At 34.6% G+C, this 21502-nt stretch overlaps 1 protein-coding gene across 1 annotated transcript in view; it reads left to right on the top strand.

Annotated features, from left to right (window-relative positions):
• LOC108971286 (FMRFamide receptor) overlaps positions 1-18218 on the top strand; it is a 20037-nt gene extending 1819 nt beyond the window's left edge. Inside the window, exon 2 of the mRNA XM_018937245.1 lies at positions 13770-18218. Coding sequence (XP_018792790.1) covers positions 15388-17055 — 1668 coding nt within the window. The 5' untranslated portion in view covers positions 13770-15387 and the 3' untranslated portion in view covers positions 17056-18218. The remainder of the gene's footprint in view (positions 1-13769) is intronic.
• The last annotated feature ends 3284 nt before the right edge of the window (positions 18219-21502 follow it).

The following is a 21502-nucleotide window of genomic DNA, read 5'->3' as shown; positions in this document are numbered from 1 at the left end:
ATTTAGTTTACTTTTGCTTACTAAAAACGTAAAAAAAAAACCCAAATTGAAAAAATTCCGAATAAAACTTAAGAAAGTATAGTGATAAGGTTTACGTGGCCATAGTTCATTATTCGACGAAATCGTCAATGAGTTACAAGTATATACATATTTGATACCTTAATGACATATAATATATGTTTTATAGAGCAAATAATTTCCCGTTAACATTGCTATATTTTGCTTCATTTCCGATATACTTATATTTATATTAAGTGCGAAATATGTGATATTAACCTGTCCCAAAATGCTAATACATAGTACAATGTCAAACAGAGAATCCGAAATCATTTTATCAAGGTCTAGAACGATTACTCTATTATTCAGCCTAGGTTCGGTTTGGTTTAGGTGAATTAGGGCTTGGTGAAGATTGTCACTGATTGCATAAACTGTTGGCTTTACTCACACTTACACGAGTACACGTTTGTGAGCAAATTACTATTAGTTATTATTTTATTAGTTATTTATTGGTTATATGATCAATGCGTGCGATTAACTACCGGAAAAAATCATTCAGGATTTAAAATTACGCTTTAATAATTATACCCTGAACAGAGTATGTTTCAGTTAAGTTTTGCATGTATAAAAAAATTATATTAATTATTTGCGTAGCCAGCTCAGTTTCCTTAACCATGTCCGTCAGTTTTCGAGATATCGATCTGAAATCTTGTGCATATCCTTTTTCCTTAAAAAGCTGTTAATTTAACGGGACTATCAACATTGAACCACAATACCATATATGTAGCTGCCATATAAACTGAGTATTTGGTATTATCCTGAAATTCGGCATAGACTATTTTCCATGCCAACAATATAATCTCCTAAGAACTTGTGCAGATCAGATTTCTATAGCATAGTATAACTCTCATATAAACTGACTAAGCAAAATCAAGTTCTTATGTGAAAACTTTTTCATCAATGAACAGTATTTTAGTTTCAGTGCAAAGGAATTTAACGTTTTTCTTATTTATAGCTTCATAAGACAGTAGACAGTTGAACGGTAAAATCGACTCCAAAGTTCAAATTTTATATTCCGATTATTTGAGGCTTATTCCCGGTAAACTGGCCTTTATTCTCAGAAGCACCAATCCGTATTTTTTTCATATATACATATGTAAATATGTCCCTGCATGTAATTGCCCACTTAAATGTGATTGCAAACATACATACATATTTTATCACACATATCTATATCTTTTTGTAAGTAGTCGGACATATACACAAACATACATACATATGTATATACATGTGTATATGCATATGACATGTGTCGCATAATTTTATTTTACGCCGAATCGCCGCGAAACGGTGTTTCAACAGGCACACAAAAGCCAAAGTCTATTTATAAATAATTTCTGTGTTTCATATTCACGTATTTATTTGTGAATTTTTTTAAGTTATCTGCTCGATTATTTATGCTTCTCGCTTTTTCCCAAAACAAAAAAATTTACTGAAGGCAAGTGGCGGGTATATTTTTGGACAAAAGTGTGAGCCAATTTCGCGTTTACTTCAAGGAAATTAAAGTTTTCACAGGCTAATTTTTTATTGTGTTTATATGTATGTATGTATATGCAGTGTGTGCATGTCATTATCCAAAATTCAGAATTTTTTTTTAGCCATTTCATTCAGTTCTAAATGTATGTGCGGTGGTGTGATTTTTCGTGTTCATGCAAAAATGTTTGTTTAATCGCGGCATAAATTGATGCTGCTTTAATGCGGCCGTTAAATAAACAGAAAACAACCAGTGATGCTTGTGCAATCTGCAAGAATTGAGGTCCTATTATGCAAGTACACATGTGAGCAAATGAGCAAAGAAGCTGTAAGAGCAATGTTTCCAATTGTTATCTGAGAAATTCTCAGTTAAGCCGAAACATGATGGAAAAGCAGCGGAAAAGTTCGATTGCACTTGTGCAGCTTTCATGCTGCTTCCATGACCGGCATGTTTCGTATTTGCTTTCAATGGAACACTTCAAGACTTATTGTTTAGTTTCTTGTGCAGTATGGCATTCAGAAAAACCGATGATAGTTTTTTCTGTCAATTTACTCGAATTATTAGATTATGTACGACGAGTCGTAATTCAGCTGAAAGAACCATCATTTATCTCATATATAATACATTAAATGTAGCGAAAATGTTTCCTTAGTACTATAATTAGTTAGTATCATGTGCATTTGTTTGCAAAGTAACAGCCAATATTAACAGTAACCACTAGAGCAAATTTCCACGGTAAACAACACTACAATTTAAGTACTCGCCCTTTCAAAATAAGCGGTATATATAACAACTGCTGACTGAAATCCAACTAGTCACCAAAATATCCGTGGCATACTTTACATAAGCACAATAAACAAGTTTCTATAAAAAAATATTGATTTTGAAGGGTCGGTTTGCATTTATATACGCTATATTGGTCTGAAAATTGACGGTTCTGACAAATGCGCAGAAAAAGACTTATGGAAAATTCCAGACAATTTTTCTAAATCTCAGAGACTAACTCGTGTATACACAGAAAAGTTCCATTTTAGTATCAGCAGGGTCAGTAGATGAGAAATAGTTGTCAGTAAACACATATGTATATAATTTCGAAACTAGCAAACTTCAAAATTTATGTAGAACGTTCAAATATTTAAGGGAGTACTCTCATGTGAACGCATACATTTTACCACTTTTTAAGAATTTTTTTTATGCGACAACAAAATTCTATAATTTTAATTTTTAATATATTTTTATTTGTATTTTAAAATGAAAAAAAAACAAAAAAAATTTTTTTTCGTTTTTTTTACATTTTTAATATATATATTTTTTTTTAGTCAAAGTAGTCCCCAACAAAAAAAAGTAGTTCACTGGTCATGGTGATAGCGGCTGTTCATGTTGTCTGAAATAAAACATCGAATGGCTTATTATTCAGTAGTTCTGCGGCTATCGCCCCTACCGAATATAATCAATTTCATTTAAAAAAAAGTCACGAAACTCTTATTTTTTTTCGTTAAATATCGTTAAAAAAAAAAAATTGGAAAATATTTTCGAAGATAAACAATTCTGGTAGGGACGATAACTATAAATGAGTAGAAGAACATATGTAAATTTTAAAGCAATCGGTTTAGTACTTTTTTTTAAGGACCATGACAGTTTTAGAAAATGATGATTCCAGAAAAATGTGTTTAGAAATGTAGCAGCTGCAGACTTGTCATGACGCCTGGTAGACAGTCGCTTACGACACGTCGGCGACTATGAGCTGTAACTTATCAAATACTATGAATTTCGGGCTGAATTTTTCACAGCATGTTTTCAATAGATTTTAATGTCAAAATAAAAAAAAATTGAATTTTCGAAGTGAGTACATGAGAATACACCCTTAAGTTTTTGGAATTTTTATTTTTAACTTGCACAAGCAAGAAAATTCCATGTCAACTTATCTTCTTATGCCACAAACATACATTACTATTATTATTATTTTTTTTTTCAATATTAAAGCTTATTCCGACTTAAAAAAAATCCATAATTTAAAATAAAATTATTCTAACGTTCAAATACCAAATTTATTTTAGAACTGATCATTATGTTTGCTGGAGTTTAAAGAATGTATGGGCAAAGACAATAATGAATTTTTGCGCAGGTCATTGCTTCCATATTATAAAAGCAGAAATGAGTACGAAAAAGCAATGGCCTTTACATGGACAGGTATACTAAAATGGGATAAGCATGGGTTTGTAATATGGAACGCAATATACGAGGGCAACCAAAGAGATATCAGAGAGAGGATAATCATTTATATGCTTATTTTACTAAATCAAGGCTAAAAATTACTCGCTTTAACATTGATTATTTCTTCAATTTTGCTAATGTTGCCCTAACAACGAGTCTCACCAGTCATGTAGTCTCATGACACTTCGCCTAAGCTTTCATGATAAATGGTGTGTCAGTGCAGGTTTATGCGTTACTACTTATTGTTAAATTGTTGTTGTAAATTTGACGCGAACTTTTCTCGTCTCCTAACGCATTGTGTCTAGACAGTACGTGTGTGTTTAAAAATTTAATTCATCAAAATTATGAATGTCAAGCTCCTCTTGAAGCGTTTGTACGTGCAAGGTACTGCAATTATGTTCATCATTTTATTGTTTTAATTGTGTTATCAACCTTTGTGACATTGAAACTTTAGAAGGAGCGAAATTTAATAAATAAAAATATATCATTTAGTGTTGAGTTTCAAATTTAACTACAAGCAAAATTGAAGATATTTGTAACTAAAATTTGATAAACTCAACTTGTAAAAGTATTGATTATTTGAAATGTTGGTTCACTTTGGATTTAGAAAAAAACTATAAATTTACATCCAATTTCGTTCGTGCTTTGGATATCCGTTTTAACTACGAAGTCGCTTGCGAAAACGTAAATTTTTTATGATATTTTTTTTTTTATATATATGTTCTGATATGACAAGAACATTATTTAAATGGTTAGATATAATATTATGTCGTAAGCTTTTTCACTCTTCTCGCGAAAAAATTTATTTTCTCTTTTCGAAATACAGCGTTTTTCGCGAAATATTTATTACAGCCTTTTAAATATAGTAGTCATAGATTTCCCGAAACGTAAATTTTCCGGTAAGCGCAAATATTTATTTTCAAGTGGATTTTGCGTTCTATTCAAATTTTTATACTCTTGCGACAAGTTTATATGGAGTATAATAGTTTGGCTCATCTAACGGTTGTTTGAATCACCTAAAACTGATGGAGTTAGATATAGTAGGATTAAAAGATTATGATTATGAAGAGTCGAATTCAAACCCGGGTGGGTGACATCTTTTGAAACTTGATACATAATGTGTGTACCTTGGCAAAGAAGGAAGGAAATAATATCAGGTGCCATAACTAAACACTAAAATAAAATTTAGCACTTAAAGGTGAGACACCTTTGGTTTGAAAACATGATAATAGTTAATACATAATGTCGATTCTATACTACCCTAACGCCCATTTACTTCATATAATGATTTCATTTGTTTACCTTATGCCGAATTTGCAGCAATGCTCTCAAATTATTGCGGGCAAGTGACGGCAGGCGCTGGCTATAATAAATTATAGACGACATGCTAAATTTTCAACCATTTTTTGCAGCAATTGCGCCTATATATCGGCAATAACGGGCCGAATTTTCTTTTCCGTAAATCGGGAAATGCGCTCATCTCGACTGTAAGCGTCTACTATGCGAGCTCCCAAACAAATCAACTCCGAAAACTGTTGTCTCCTCGAAAACACACTTCTGAAAATTGCATCCGATATTCAACGTTCACTTAATTTTGCTAACACATCTTATTTGTTGAGCGATATACAGGTAGGTACACGCTATAAATTCTGGCGGAAGTTTAAAACTCGTATATCACATTCATATATACAGGCCTAAGGTTATTATTGTCCCGAATTAATTCAGTTTAGGCATAAGAATACACTATTATTAGATTTATACAGATGTGTCATATTTTGAACGGTTTAATCGATATAAAGTCAACATAAAGTCCGAAAATCTTTAAATTAGCTGTGCGGGAGCTTAGAGAAGTATTGAAAGAATATGAGTATTTACAGATATATACGGTATAAAGTCAACTGAAAGGTTTAAAATCTTCACATAAGTTATATTTCAGGATGATTTTATTCAATTCTGACACAATCCCTTTAAAAAAATAATATTTTTCACAGATTGACCGACATTTTCACTAAAAACTCAGTTATAGATATTGCGGTAGTGGTGGTCGATTTTCGACTATTTTTAAGTGGAAAATGGCATATTCTCAAAGCACTATTCTTGCTATGTTTTATTTAGATAACGCTTGCGTTTAAGTAAAATGAAGAATTCGAACGGAAACTATTGATATTCAAGAATTAGGTGTGGCTGTAACACGATTTTTTCCATATCCATAAGCAAACATTAGAAAGTCGAGATAATTTTAGGCACAAAGTTTGGTTGAAGTTGGTCTTCTGACTCTTGAGGTATAGGGTTTCACCATCAAGCAATCTTTACACTTGCACCAAATATTAAATTTTGAAAATTTTAAAAAGGATAACATTTTATCTTGACTAGTCGAAATCGAAAATAGGAATTCAAGAAATTAAAAAATCTTCTGAGTTCACTGATAAAACAAAATCAATAGCTTTTGCATTGGATTAGCATTGGAGTAAAGCCTGTGAAAATTAACAAGAAAAGGCAGCAAAAATGATACACAAAAGTAACTAGACATATAAGTATAAATTTACTATTTGAAAATTGAGTTGTTAATAATATTAAATATTAAATGTAGCGTCACCCAAACTTATTTCTGTATAAGCGGATTTCATATATATTACTTACTCGGTCAGCGAAAATGCTTATAAATTTATAGGCGCTTGGCTACTTAACCCTCCAGGACCATAGCAACCAAAATTTTAGCACAATAGTAAAATAGCGCTGGGAGGCAAAACGGGTGTCGACGAGATAAGAGTAAAAGTAAGCTTTACTCGAAAATGTTGTGCCTACACATGAAAAAGATAAAATTTATTATATGTATGTGTTGTTTTCATAGGTCTACTAACTAGATATAAATAAATATTACTGTTAATGCATTTATGAGCTTGCTGACACCTGAAACCTAGAGAAACCAATGAATGAAATTAATTGCAAGTGCATGCACACATAACTGTCTGGTTAATACAAATCTATGGCATAATATTTATAAGCAGGAATGTTGTCAGCTCTCTAACTCACAAATGATGTCACGATTTCTGATAGGAATCGACGAATGTGTGTATTGATTAATAATACGCAATGCAGATAAGTCAAAGTAAAACACAGTAATACGTTTAGCGAATTTTCCCTATCATATTTAGAAATTGAACAAGCACATATGGCGTAGAATACAGTGGTGGAGAAGACAATACGTTGATATATGGTGTATGTTTGAAAGGCTTAAGCGTATAAAGGTGTTGATATGAACAAGATAAAAACCAATGTATGATTTACTCTAGCTTTTTCAAATCTCAAAACTTCTGATTCTGCAAGTAATGGTCGTGATTGTTATTCTGTTAAGCCAAACAGCAGAGGTTATAGAGATTGTGGAGTTATATATAATACAGGTATCTAAAAATGATCAGTCGAATCAACTTGTAATTTTGATGAATTGTATATAGGTGTATACCTACTATTTGATGGGCTAAAATATTGTACGAAACTGTGAAAAAGAAATCATAGGCCTTTACGAGACCCATTATGAAACCACCGACACAATATTCCCTTACTTTCTTCCTTCCCTTTGCTTATACATATATCACTATTTATCGTAAAATCTGATGTTAGATCCCAGAATGCTTAATATTGGTTCCAGTGCCATGCTTGTCAGCATAGCTTCCTCCCACTTCCACTGGCTCTGGAAATATTTCCTCTTTCATATAGCACACCTATGATAATTTGTTTCCAGGCAACATCAGTCAACGAATTAGCGGGCGCAGAACCTCTGTCTTCGGCACTTGGGCTGACGGCTTGCTTTTCAGCAGATCTCTGAAACTTGGCAGCTCCTGCTGGTGATTCAAGCTTAAAATTATGTAGAAGCGCTTTAGCGCAATCAACGCATTCTTCGAAGCAAGTATCCAGTACGAGACTTCTAGGCTTACCTAGCTTTCGCTGGGTTATCGACCTTAGAATTTGGTCATTATTTGGCTGACGCACTACGAAACTTTTGACAACTCCTTTCCTTCCCTGATTTGTAAGCATACCTTGGCTACAAGGTGTGCTTTCTGTTACCGCTGGTTTTATTACCTTCCTGGAACTAAGCTTAGCTTCGGCCTCAGATTTTAAGCTAGCCTTTGCCCCTGGAGCAAGCTGAACTGCTGTATTTGTGCCGGCTTATTTCGAGTTCATTACAAACGCTACTCTCTTGTCTAATTTGGTTTTCAGTACCGAACCTTTTAATTTTTTATATAGTTGATGTTCTGATTCATATCCAGTCCAACGGACGTAGGGAAAGTAGGTCCGCTTTCCATAGTCCCTGCTGCGTAAGCCAGACTATCTTTTTACGGAAATCGCCAGGTATTCGTTAGCCCCGTTCGCAACTGGACTATTTAAGTGCCGAGTAAAAAGTCAAACCTAAACTATGTATACTAAACACCTACCAACTGCAATATGAGCATGAGCATATGATATTTATTTATGGAGACAATAATCGAACACCAAACAAATTACACAAGATCTCACTCAGTAAAGTTGCAGGAGTTTAATATAACCTTGAGTTATATTTAAATATTATTTAAATAATATCTTTAAAGAGGCGGAAAAAGCCCTGTAGACTTATTATATTATATAATACTCGCAATATAAGTTATCAATTATATAAAACAATAAAACGTTTAAGGTTTTGAAAGTGTTTTTTTTTCCCCCCACTCTAATAGCTATCTCCATTAGATGTTGTATGCAACCGTAAGTTGAACAAAAATAAAAACCCAACAAAATTCGTTGACTGTGAAGAAGAAAAATACTTGCCGGCAATTACAATATACAAGATACATATATAATTCTTTAATTTAAAGTTGTTTTGACGTTTTGACAAGTTTGAAAATTCTACATATAAATGTGTGCATTTGTAAACTAATACATTGATACATATGTACACTGCGTTACACAAATGTAAATATCGCTGTACTTATTTGTATGTAAACGCATATATTTTGAAATGTGTTGTTTCGATCTGGGTTGCTGTCAGTCAATGTTGAGCTTGACGCTTGGAGCCGCAGGTAATTTTAAAAATTTGATTTCCTCTTGTTTTTTTGTATATTGAGTCAGATTCGCTAGTAAAGCTTAATATTTGTGAATTCTGTCCGCGAATGTCTGAAAATGTCACGATAGCATTTTTACTCAACTGTTGTGGCTGTCTCAATGCTGTGATTTTTTCTTATGTAAATAGACCTGACCTCAGAATGATGATATCATTGTTATTGCTGGTGTATTGGATATACATACAAGGGGCGTTCCAAAGTAAACCGGACTTAAAAAAAAAAACATAACAAATGGTTTTTTCGGCAAAAATCAATTTATTTTATTTAAAATAGTCTTCTTCTGCTTCAATACAACTTTTTTCACGGTTCAAAAGCATGTTGAACCGGAGTTTTAGCGCGTTGGCCGGTTCAAAGCTTTTGAATGACACCTACGTCTGCATATCGCTTTCCTTTCATGGGCAAATGACTTTTTTCCGTAAAAGAATACGGGAAGTGTTTAATGGTTAAAATGTGATTTTTGGTCAAATAATCGTCCTTCGAACGTTGTATTCTGAGCAATTTTTGGTCGTCGGTCTACAAAACCGTGCACACACCTTTCGTAAGCCCAAATTTTTAGTAAAAATGTGATAAATCGATGTGTTGGAGATGTTAAATTCTATTTCCATGAATTTCAGTGGTGATTGATGGCTGATCTTTGATGAATTCATGCACAGTTTTGATGGAATGTTGATCGGCATTTATCTCCTCACAACAAATCTGAAAACCTTGAAACTACTTTTGCACTCGTGCAATCTGCTACGAGACAGGCAATCATTGCCATAAATTTGTTTCGTCAATTGAAACGTTTCGTTAAAAGTTTTACCAATTTTAAAACAAAATTTAATGTTGACTCTTTGTACGAAGCTCAATTTCGCATCGATAATACAAACAAACTGACACTTTAAACGCAATAACTTTACTTCTAATCGATGAAATGTCATTCTCACTGTCGCTAAAAGTTATTCTTTATTCTTTATTAATAAAAAATTATTTTTGAATGGGAAGGCAAAACTAATGCATTTGAAAGGTATTTAAAGTCATTCAGACATTTTAAACAACTTTCTGACAATTTGTGAATATCGTGCTAATAGAAATGTTCGTCTTTTGAAGCAAACCAATCAGACACGCAGACCTCCTTACTTGTTTATTGATAATAATATTTTACTCGGCATTATGAAAAACGTTATTGTTGTTGTAACTATTAATGCGTCGCAAGAGATAGCTCATAAAACTTTCATATCCGGAAAACCAATATTTTGATTTGTGTTGGAATAAGTAGGTACGTGTGGAATTGGTCAAAGCCACAAAAGGAGTTTAAATGTATATATATATTGCCTTTAATGTTAACAAGAGCATATTTGGAAATTTATAAAATAAATTATTCAACTAACCGAGACATTAATGGTTGCATTGGAGCGCCATCCTTTGACCATTAACTGTGGCTTGTCCCAAAAGTTTACAGAATTCATACGATGAAATTTGAAAGTAGTGTTGTAATTTTTGTGTTTTATAATAACTGTAAGGTAAATATCAGAGTGAAAGCGAGAAACGATGCTATAAGATGGCGCTACTTCTAGCCATAAACCGCTGCATGTGCCTTCTTGTGTAAATCGCTCAAAGTTTTCATAGTGATAGCGAACACCAAAGCGACTTTCGGCGTTGTCAAAAGGACAAAGCGATTTTAGTGGTTTATCGCTTGAAATATTTTTGCTACATAATGAATTTATGAAGAAACTCTTTGTAAAGTATGGATACGCACAGACGAAATTTCTGTTTTAATCAATCTACCATTCGAAAACAACAAACAAACATTTATATTGCTGTTTTCGAATGATCACCCATTGGTTTCAACCTGCAGTGTTGGGCAAATTAGGTAGGTAGAAGGCATTTCATGGTCTGGGAATGCGACTTTGTAGCAATACTGTTTATACAACTGCCTACGCTTAGATCTCGCTCTTGGCTCTTCTCGTTTTTTGTTAAGCATGGCTAACATAAATTTTCCATAAGAGAAATAATCTGTGTAAGAACAACACAGAGGTAAAAAAGATAAGCCAGTTAATAAATAGAGAATGTGTCGGCTACAAGCAACACTTGATAGCTTTAGTCAAAGCATTGCAACACTGGAAAGTAGTAAAATCTTTATCCCCCTTGATTAAGTGGATGTTTATAACACTAACAGAGAACTCGATTGCTTTGCTCTTGGATAGTGAAGAACGTTTTAGCGAACTAATTTCCAAAGGTAAATAAAGCAGTAAATCTAATATCCTACTATGCTATTTGTGAAATACTTTTGGTCTTACTATCGCATGGGAGTGTACGAGCATATTGTCCTACTACTACTACTACCTTTGATTACTGTTATATTCCACTACGCGCTTTTTCTCCCCACGTGCTTCTATTAGCGTGCTTTTGGCGAGTTCGGACATTTAGTGGCCTGTCGGCAGTCTTCTTACTCGAAGTCACATCGCATCATCTTGGACACGCAATAATGGGATAAAAATCGGCTAAGCCGAGGCGCGTGCACTCTCGAATGAAGTATGTGAGTTTATATTTGTGTGTAATATTGAGCTTGAGTTACAAAACAATATTCATTTGCTCCACATATAATTGAAGAACATATCAGCGGTATCGCTGTTTTAGTGGGGCCTTGATTCATAAATAAGCAAACTTGTCCAAAGTATTAAGCACCGTAAATATATGATCGTTGGATTTAAGACTTATTTGCATCAAATGTTAGTTCAAGAAGAATTCGCAAAACTTCCTCAAAGGACTACTGTCGACAATATCAACAAACTACACAAACACTCAAATCTCGTTGTTCAGAAGTTCGAATGTCCTTTACAAAAAGCGGAATTTCCTAAAAAAAAAGCTCGATTTGTAACGTTCGATTTATATGGCAGTTATTTGACACATAAACTGGTCTGATCAAGAAAGATCTATTTCCATACTAAATTTCGTGAAGACATCTCGTCAAATAAAAAAAAAAGATTTTTCAGAGAAGACCTTAATTTTGATCCTTCAAGTTGTAATATAGCCATATACAATCGTGGTCCAATCTTAACAATTTCTCGAAAAATGCACCAATGCTTTTTTAGGCACAATTTCGAAAAGTTATCTCGTAACATGAAAAAGTTTTCCTTATAAGAATTTGCTTCTGAGCGTTTAGTTTGTATGGAAACTATACTCCAAATTGAACGCCCTTATTTAGTTACATACCCACTCAACCAGAGCCATGTTAGGCTTCTTCGTCAAACATATAGTAATTTTCTTTAAAAATCCATTCATAGAATGCCGTACGCCCTTGATGGTCGTTCGGTTTCATTTCTTGGACGAATTGGGTTGTGTATGCCGCGGCAAACTTAGTTCCTTCGACAAGATCTTCCATAGAGTTGTATATGATGGTTGATGAACTTCTTCGGACCTTTTTGGATATTTTGCTTCACAGCAATGGCGCCTCTGATGATGTTATATTGAAATCAGTAAAGTCCTCACTTCAGTTTCGCCCTATAAATTGAAAAGACGATGAGCTTCTGTTTGTTCCTTAATTTTCTTCTTTTCATACGTATAATTATTTATGTATAATACTTTAAGCTTAAGCTTTGATATTACTTTAACTTTATGTCATTTATTATTATAAATGAAATTTCGCATTTAAAAATATAAATTTTCTCCTTCCAAAACAACAGTACGGGAAAATTCATTTCCTGCTGGGTGCATATGTATATACAGAGGCACTCACATATTCACATATAGCAAGTTGTGTGAAGTCACGCCTGTTGACTCATTGGCGACCATTAGCTGCCACAAATTGTGTCATTTGTTCTTTGTAGCGCCAATAAGGCTGGGCAACGTTTTTAGTAATTGACTACAACAGAATGTCCAATACCAAATCGTCGATATTTATAACAATAAGTAAAGCGCACATAAGCTTAACTTGTTTTTATTTTGTTGTTCTTGCAATTTAGAAGCAATTACTTGGAATTTATTGAACAATTGGGTTAAATTTGAACATATTTGCGAGCATAAATATGCCAAAATCGCAGTTGCGCCTACACGAGTCAATTTGAGTTTAGCGCAAAAAGTTTTACTTCACTCCAAATGTTCGCTATCCAAACGATAAAGCGTAAGGCTTTCGTGCGACTGATTAACACAATTGGCGCCCACTTGATTTAAGTAGTTATTTATACTAATGCTTCCATGCATATTAGAGTTCCTTTACATTCTCGGGCACGTCTTACGCTAGCACTTATTTACAAGCGCATGTGATAACATCTGTACACAAGTTCAAAACCGGCATTTGATTCATAAATTTTTCAACAGATATCATGCGGCTGACTACCGGATAATCTGTTCAATCTGGGAGATTTCTTAAAGGATCAGTAGGGTAATCTGGCCTGTTTTTTGAAAAAGTTTTTTTTTCATAGAAAGTTTTATTCTACAATACAACTTTTTTCACATATCATGAGGTATGTTGTGGAGTATATAAATAAACTTTTTCGGAATTTTTTGATGACACCTGTCGGAGAAATAGCTGAGTGAACAAGATCACTGGCGGACACGATTTCTCATGTTTGGTGGTTCATGCAAAAATGTTGATAAATACAAAAGTAATCAACCTAACGTATTTTTTTTTTTTTTTTTTTTTTTTTTTTTTTTTTTTTTTTTTTTTTTTTTTTTTTTTTTTTTTGTTGTGGGTCTCTGCTTTTTTACATATACTTTACGAAATTGATACACACCCACCAACTGTTAACTCAAGCAGTTCGTTGGCAGGCACATAAACTTTATATTATATTTCAGTACTCTGGTAACTTTAATGCTGTGCTTATTGATATTATAAATAAATTTGATGTTAAAACCAAATAACTAAAAAATCATTTATTTAATTTTTTCTATATTACATTTAAAAATTGGCCATAATTTAACTTTGAATTTCATTATATTTTTTGTTGCAGCTCGCGCTAACATAAACCTTCAATTACCAATCCAATCCACCAGCATACTTGTGATATTTAAGTGGTTGCAACTAGTTTTCAATGCAACATACTATTTGAGTTCATGAAAGGGAGACGGTACACGAAACTAACGCAGTTGCCAAGCAATTGAAAACGCTACAGACTCAGAGGCAAGTGAGAGATGTGCTCAGGAAGAGACGTTGAGTAGTGTTATATCCTTTTAGAAAACACAACCACAAAAAGCATCGAAACAAAACTGAAGAAATAGATTCATACCTAAGTGTATACAAAAATTTTGGCAGCGCGTTTTAGTGAAAATACGGAACATACGCTTGAAATCAACTCGAAACGCACATACTTATACAGAATAAAACTGAATAAAATACACTAATGGAGCGCTCAAAACGGGACTTTTTAGTAAAAAGAAAGCTGTGGCTGTACCAGAACTACCAACTCGCAATTGCGGGATTCAGTGAAGAGTGCTTGATACTAGAAATGAACAAAATTTCGAAGTGCCATAGTCAGTTATGAAGTAACAAAACTTTTGCAGATATAAATAAAAAATTTATTATTCAGCGAATTGATTCAAAATGTTATATTTGTTCACGAGTGATTATTAAAATAATCTGGAGGGTTGTGAATACCTTTGAGTGCTTTTTAATCATTCATACTTTGCGGAAAAATCTTACTATAAAGTAATAAAAGGATGCAGCAAGAGATTACTGATAGAATTAATGCAATTTAATACTTTACCGTTGAATAATAATTAAAAACAAAGAATAAAGAGTATGTTATTAAAATGCTTGGTTAAAAGTAGTAAACAACTAAATAAAAAATTAAAATAAAATTAAACCCTTTACAAATGTAAATTGCTAAAAGTAGTCTCAAACGCTCCAAAAAAGCAGCTGTATAAGCTATTAAATAAAGTTGCAATTTTTTTGTTGTTAAATATATAAAAGCAAATGAAAAACTATACAAAATAAGCAGCAACAATTTGAAGCACGTTTTTGATTGAATACTGTACCCTAAGTTAAGGCCGGTGTATTGTGATATTTTCAAGCTTTACTTGTATGCAAAAAATTGAAGTTTTGTAAAAATTGCAAAAACTAAAGGAGCTTTAAATCATATTTACAAAGAACGGAAAAAATATTAATAATTAAAAAAGACAACTGAAAGCGAAACGAAGAAAAAAGGTTAAAGCCTGGCGTTTCACCGAATATATTGCTAAGACCGAAGATGGTGCCGATGCACTGGAAGAAATTAAAAGTTTGATTTGAATTTAAAATTATTTCAGCAGCTTGTTTATAATATTTAAACACTAAAAAACTAACTTAGTTGTAGCATAGTTTGTAAATACTTTGGTGCAAGTGCTTTTTGGTCCAACGACTAATAGTACATCGATTTGAAATTTATATAATTTTTTCTTGCATAATTTCCTTCAGCAGTTACTTTTGTTGTAGTAACTTTGACTGACTTAAAATAATCATAACTTAAAATTAGCAACACTAACTGCTTAGTACGAGCGCGGCACGTTCTATTCGACATAACTACATCGTTTTAAATTCGAATACATTCGAGTACCCAGTGCGCTTGCGGCCCCGCTTCTTATCGCAGACCGATGACTGAACTCAATGCGACGCACGAATTCGACCCGCACATTTTTCATGCACTAAAGTCATCTCGACGCATACAGGATCTGCTACGCCAAGAGCCCGCTTTGCTACCGCCCGCTGATGTTGTTGTGGATAGTTCGACGCATGATTACGATGCGGCGCCGATCAATTTACAAGATTTCATACAGAGTGTGTCGGACAGCAACGTCTTCGTTGAGTATATTGCACCCACAGATTCCACAATATACTCACTCGGCAAGAGCGCTGCGGACGACGGCACACTCTTTCCCCAGTTGACAGAGAATTTCACCTTCCACAATTTCTACAGCAACCAGTCGAATGGCACACATTGTAAAGATGTCTATCATCCGGATGACGATACCCGTCTAGAGTTTTGGGTTTGTGGCGTTGTATTGAATATTGTCGGCATATTCGGTATTATTGGCAATATCATCTCCATGATTATACTGTCACGTCCACAAATGCGTTCCAGCATAAATTATTTGCTCATTGGCTTGGCACGTTGTGATACGACTTTGATCATCACATCCATGTTGCTCTTTGGCATTCCCTGTGTCTATCCATATTCGGGCTATTTCTTCTATTATTACAACTATATTTATCCATTTATATCACCATCGATCTTCCCCATTGGCCTGACGGCGCAAACGGCTAGCATATACATGACGTTCACAGTGACTTTGGAGCGTTATGTGGCCGTTTGTCATCCGCTCAAGTCACGTGCGCTTTGTACTTATGGGCGCGCCAAAATCTACTTCATTATTTGTTGTACACTATCGTTGCTGTACAACCTGCCACGCTTCTGGGAAGTTATGACGGTGAGTTACCAGCCTGAGGGTAGTGAGATAGTGTATCATTGCTTACGACCGTCGCCTTTACGACAAAATCAAACATACATCAATATCTACATACATTGGTGTTATCTGATTATCAATTATATAATACCATTCCTCACGTTAGCCATACTCAATTGCCTGATCTATCGGAAAGTGAAGCGGGCGAATCGCGAACGCCAACGATTATCGCGCTCCGAGAAGCGTGAAATTGGCTTAGCGACTATGCTGATCTTCATCGTAATCGTGTTTTTCCTCTTAAACTTTCTTGCGCTTGTCGTAAATATCGATGAGGCTTTCTATAATAAAATCGATCACTCCCTAACGAAAATCTCCAACTTGCTGGTGACGATCAATAGTAGCGCGAATTTCTTAATTTACGTCATTTTCGGTGAGAAGTTCAAACGTATTTTCTTATTGATTTTTTTCAAGCGCCGCCTCAGCCGCGACCAACCCGATCTTATTCACTACGAGAGTTCTATATCGAACAACGGTGACGGTACAATAAATCATCGTTCATCGGGCCGTTTTTCACGACACGGTACGCAGCGAAGTACAACAGGCACGTACCTGGTTACCGGCGGCGGCTCGAACAACAGTACTTTGAAGAATGTGCGTTTGGTGCAGACCGGTTCGCCCGGTGTGGTGAAGATCAAACGCAATCGGGCGCCGTCGCCTGGACCGGTCGTGTACTACCCGGCACGCGACAGTCAACGTACAACTGTTGTGACGCCGGTGGCGTTAGCGTCGAACAACAACACGGCACTAAGCTGTGATTGGATTGACGCCAAGAATGGACAAATGACTTCGGGCATCTGAATCAATGCAGATATTTCAGATACGGTTGGAGGCGGCGAGTGTGTATTTGTAGTGAAAGGGTATAGCTGTAAACGAGTTTTAGTTGTTCACGTATGGTTTGTTTAATTGTCATCCCCTTGACATATACCAACTGATATATAATATTAATCAAGCGGTGTTATTACGACAATAATACTATATAATTACTTTTGCAAGATTCTTTTAAAACCACCGATTCCTTTCTTTTAAATGGTAGTACAAGTCAGTTAGCTTCTGTAGTCTCAGCCTCTGCGTATTTGCGACTTCGATCTGGAATTTTGCACACATATTTTGCTTCTCAAGAAACTGCTCATGCGTGTCGTGACGAGTAGTCATCGTTTAATATGCCTGCGCTTGACGCGAATTTTTACAGACTCTGTGGCCTCACATACGATAGTTCCTCCAGTGAGTCATACCGTTGGGATCTCAGATGTTTACAACATAATCTTGCCAAGTGAACCAGAGATGCTCCGTTTTCTCTATGATGCGTTGCTCTAGACATATCCTGCAGTCTGCTCGACCAATGAGTCCCATTTTGTGGGCATGTGGCGCCACCAGTCAGTGACTAGTTAGTATTCCGTTCAAATTCCTACAGTCTCTTTAGTTGAGTGCAAATAAAAATTTTGTGTACTTCCGATCTATCGTTTTGCACATAACTTTTGCAGTTTTGAACCCAGTTATCTCGTTCCATCGGATTATGATTTTATTTTCATTGCGTCTGTCGATGTATGTATGTATATAGATGTGAAATGCTTACATTTTCAGCAACAACCAACTGTTAATTACCTGACGAATTTATCCAAGCTAACCGTGTATCAATAGCGCTCGCCAAGCGCGCACATTTGCATATGTGTTGTACACACGTCGCCACACAAACCTTACCACTATAACGTTTTAAAAAATTTTTTTGGTCTTTTCCGTTCTTTCGGGATTTTTTCTATATTTGGTTTTTTGAAATATAGTGTGAATGAAATTAAATTAGAAAAATATAATTTTTCAACGCATTCAGGCTCTTACATTACGAGCTCATTTTTACAAAACTCACTAACGTTCTAATGTCCCATAGTTGAATGTGTTTTGACTTTAATTTTTAATATTTTTGATAAATAACATGTTATTAACTTATTTCCAAAAAAAAAAAAAAATTCTATACCGCAAAAAGCACCGCTATAAAGTGTTGTATGCACTACATTTGAAAATTTTTAGTGGTAAGGTTTGCGTGGCCACGTGTGTAAATGCAATGCGCTCATGCGTAATACAACCTATTTACAGTTAAACAGTTTCATGCATTATGCACACTTTCGCTACCCTTGAATTTATAAATGTATAAATATGTATGTATGTTTTTAACTGTATCTATGTAAAGGAAACAAAAATTTGTAAAATATTAGCCCAAAATCTTAGCCGTAAAACTTAGTATAAATGAGCTAGTTAATTATTTAAATAGTTAAATTTCCAAATATGAAATAATTTTCTGAAAACACACCTTTAAATTTACATGTGTAAATATATTAAAATATAAAGGACAAATTCTAAGCTAAGTAACCGAATACCAAAATGTTCATGTAACTATTTGAATTTAATTCAAGCGATATATTTATGTGTATATATTGTTACGCTGATAATATTTAATACAAAAAAATTATTAAGAATCAAATAATAATAAATAATTGGCTAACTAACTATATACTATTTACAAAATACAAGGTCACGCCACTCGAACTGCAAATAAATGTCATGTACACCAGTAACGTAAATGGTGTTTTTTTAGACATGTGGCTTTCAAGAAAAAATAAAACGCATTACATTTAATATTACAAAAACGAAACTTAATTTTGATAATAAATATGCACGGCTTACAAACGCTGTACCGGAGTAAGTCTGTGCATAATGCAATGGCCATTTTGGAACGATAGAATTGCTCGCTCTTTGGTCGAATAGAATTACAACACAGCTGAAATTTAAATCCGCAGTTGCCACATAATAGGGGTATTCGCTGGCTCTTGCAAGATTGCAGATTGCAAAAATACTACGCCGAAATATACAAGGGCACGAGAGCACCCATTGCGGAATCTAGTGATATATAAGGTTGTCAAAAAAGTCTTGCGGTAGTTGGCGCTGAGAGCGCGTAGTTCTAGTTTTATTCATCGCATCGGGTCATGCTATACCTTTTTGGAAAGCTCATTTCACGCGCTAACACGCGTTTGATTGATTGTCATTTCTTTTAAGTCGTTCATGAGTTATAGCGTCGCAAACATGGAGCAAAATAAATAGAAAATACGGCATATTTTACAGTACTACTACGATAAAGGCAAAAATGCATCTCAAGCCGCCAATAAAATGTGTGCAGTTTATGGACCCGATACAGTTTCCATTTCCACCGCACAACGATGGTTTCAACGTTTTCGTTCTGGTGTAGAGGTGGTCGAAGATGCGCCACGCTCCCGAAGGCCTGTCGTCGAAAATTGCGATAAAATCGCTGAATTGATCGAAAGAGACCGGCATAGTAGCAGCCGTAGCATCGGTCAAGAGCTGGGCATGAGTCATCAAACCGTTATAAAATAAATAAAAAATACCGCAAGAATTTTTTGACAACCTATTATGAACGGGTGATTCGATCAATTTATTGTGAATGACTATTATGCATGCCTATTGTGAATTTGCGCTCCTTCTGCATACATTTTTAACAAAACAAGTAACAAGTCTTTATAATTTATGTAGAAATTATAAAATCTATTTAAAACTTACCTTCCTCAACAATTTAGCGACGTAATATGTCTTTATGTAAAATGACAGCTAAAACAGGGTTGCAATTATATTTTTGCGCGATATTTTCACATTCAATATCTGCGTGTGTTTGTGCCGGTGCACCAAGAGGAAATATATGCAATTCTTCCACCGTACTAGGGTTTGGCAAGAGCAAGCGAACACCTCTAATGTATTTTGGTACTAATTATAGCATTAATTGTTTGGAATAATTAAAGGATACAAATAAATCAAAATCAGAAAGTTTCAAATCATTTCAACGGAATATTTATTATACACTAGGCTGAAACGTGCTTTTATGTTTTTGATTTTTTATATCATATTTTTGCAACAATTAGAATGGAGAACCATTTACATCACAATATTGCGAATGGCATGGCCTTGTATTTAATGGACATTGTTAAACACAGAATCTTTCAGAAATTTTGAAATCAAACAATAAAACCTATTTTAAATAAACCAAAGTGTGTACTTTATTTAATAATCGCAATTTGAGGTGAGTATTACACTAAACGAAAGTCGAAATAATTATCAAACTCAACTGGAAAATGCATATCGGCAAACGAATGAACAAAAAAGCTTATTTTTCATATTACATGTGCAAGAGCATACTCAACAACCCGTTACTGGAGTCTAAACATACGCTCACGATAAAAAAAAAACGATAAATATTATGAAACCTTTTCATTTGCTTAACTATTAAAGTAGTCTTATTGAGGATTGTTCAAATTTGATCGTCCGTTTTTTACTTGGTCAAATTAAATTTAACACATACAGGGTTTATCCGGAAAGTAATAGGACTGAGTCAATTTAAAAGAATTTATTGAACCAATGGTTAGAATTTTGTAAAAACTTTCAAAATAAGCTCCTTCTGCATCGATGCAGCGCAGCCAGCGCTATTTGCCAGCATTAAAGGGATCACGGATTCTCCCGAATAGCCTTGAGAGCCGAGGTGCATGCTATTTGGATCCCCTCTGTTGTCTCAAAATGCTTGCCTTTCATCAGCTTTTTCAGGCAAGGAAACAAAAAAAAGTTCGGGGGGCACATCTGTGCTGTAGGGCGGCTGCGGAAGCGTTAGGATGTCAACCTTGGTTAGGGAGCTGTTCACAAGAAAGTAGCTCAGTCTTGAGCCACTCACAAAACCACGACGTACGAAAATGTTTGTTCTGACTATACAGGTGTTCGGAGACAACCAGCCGCTCGTTCGCTAGCTAGGAACGCCCTCTACCGAATCCAGTTTTAAATATTCTCTTAACTTCCAAAAAAAAATCCAGTTAATTGGTGTTTTTTAATCAACAGAATTTCCTTCAGCGGTGATTGATAACTGATTATAGAAACCCTCTGACTGCTCAAAACTGCCTGACGTACTCATTCAGTTCGTATCATTAGAGTGCTGGTAAATTGGAACAACTTCACTTTACGGTCATTCAAAATTATTTTGTGAACTTTTTGATGTTTTCGTCGGTAACAATCTTTTTTGGTCATTTACTGGTTTCAACACTTTCGGTGTTCATTTCAATATGTCTAAACTTAGCATACCTGTCATTGATGATTGTTTTCTTGGGGCAATATCCGGAAACTTGTCATGAAACCAAGTTTTTGCTTCAACTGCAATTTGTTCTTCTGCTTCAAAAAGCAATATTTTATCAACATTCGAAATTCT

Source organism: Bactrocera latifrons, unplaced genomic scaffold, assembly GCF_001853355.1.
Source record: "Bactrocera latifrons isolate USDA-ARS-PBARC rearing strain unplaced genomic scaffold, ASM185335v1 scaffold_337, whole genome shotgun sequence".
NCBI lineage: Eukaryota > Metazoa > Arthropoda > Insecta > Diptera > Tephritidae > Bactrocera > Bactrocera latifrons.
The sequence above is the reverse complement of the archived record's forward strand: the minus strand, read 5'-3'. Positions and strand labels throughout refer to the sequence as shown.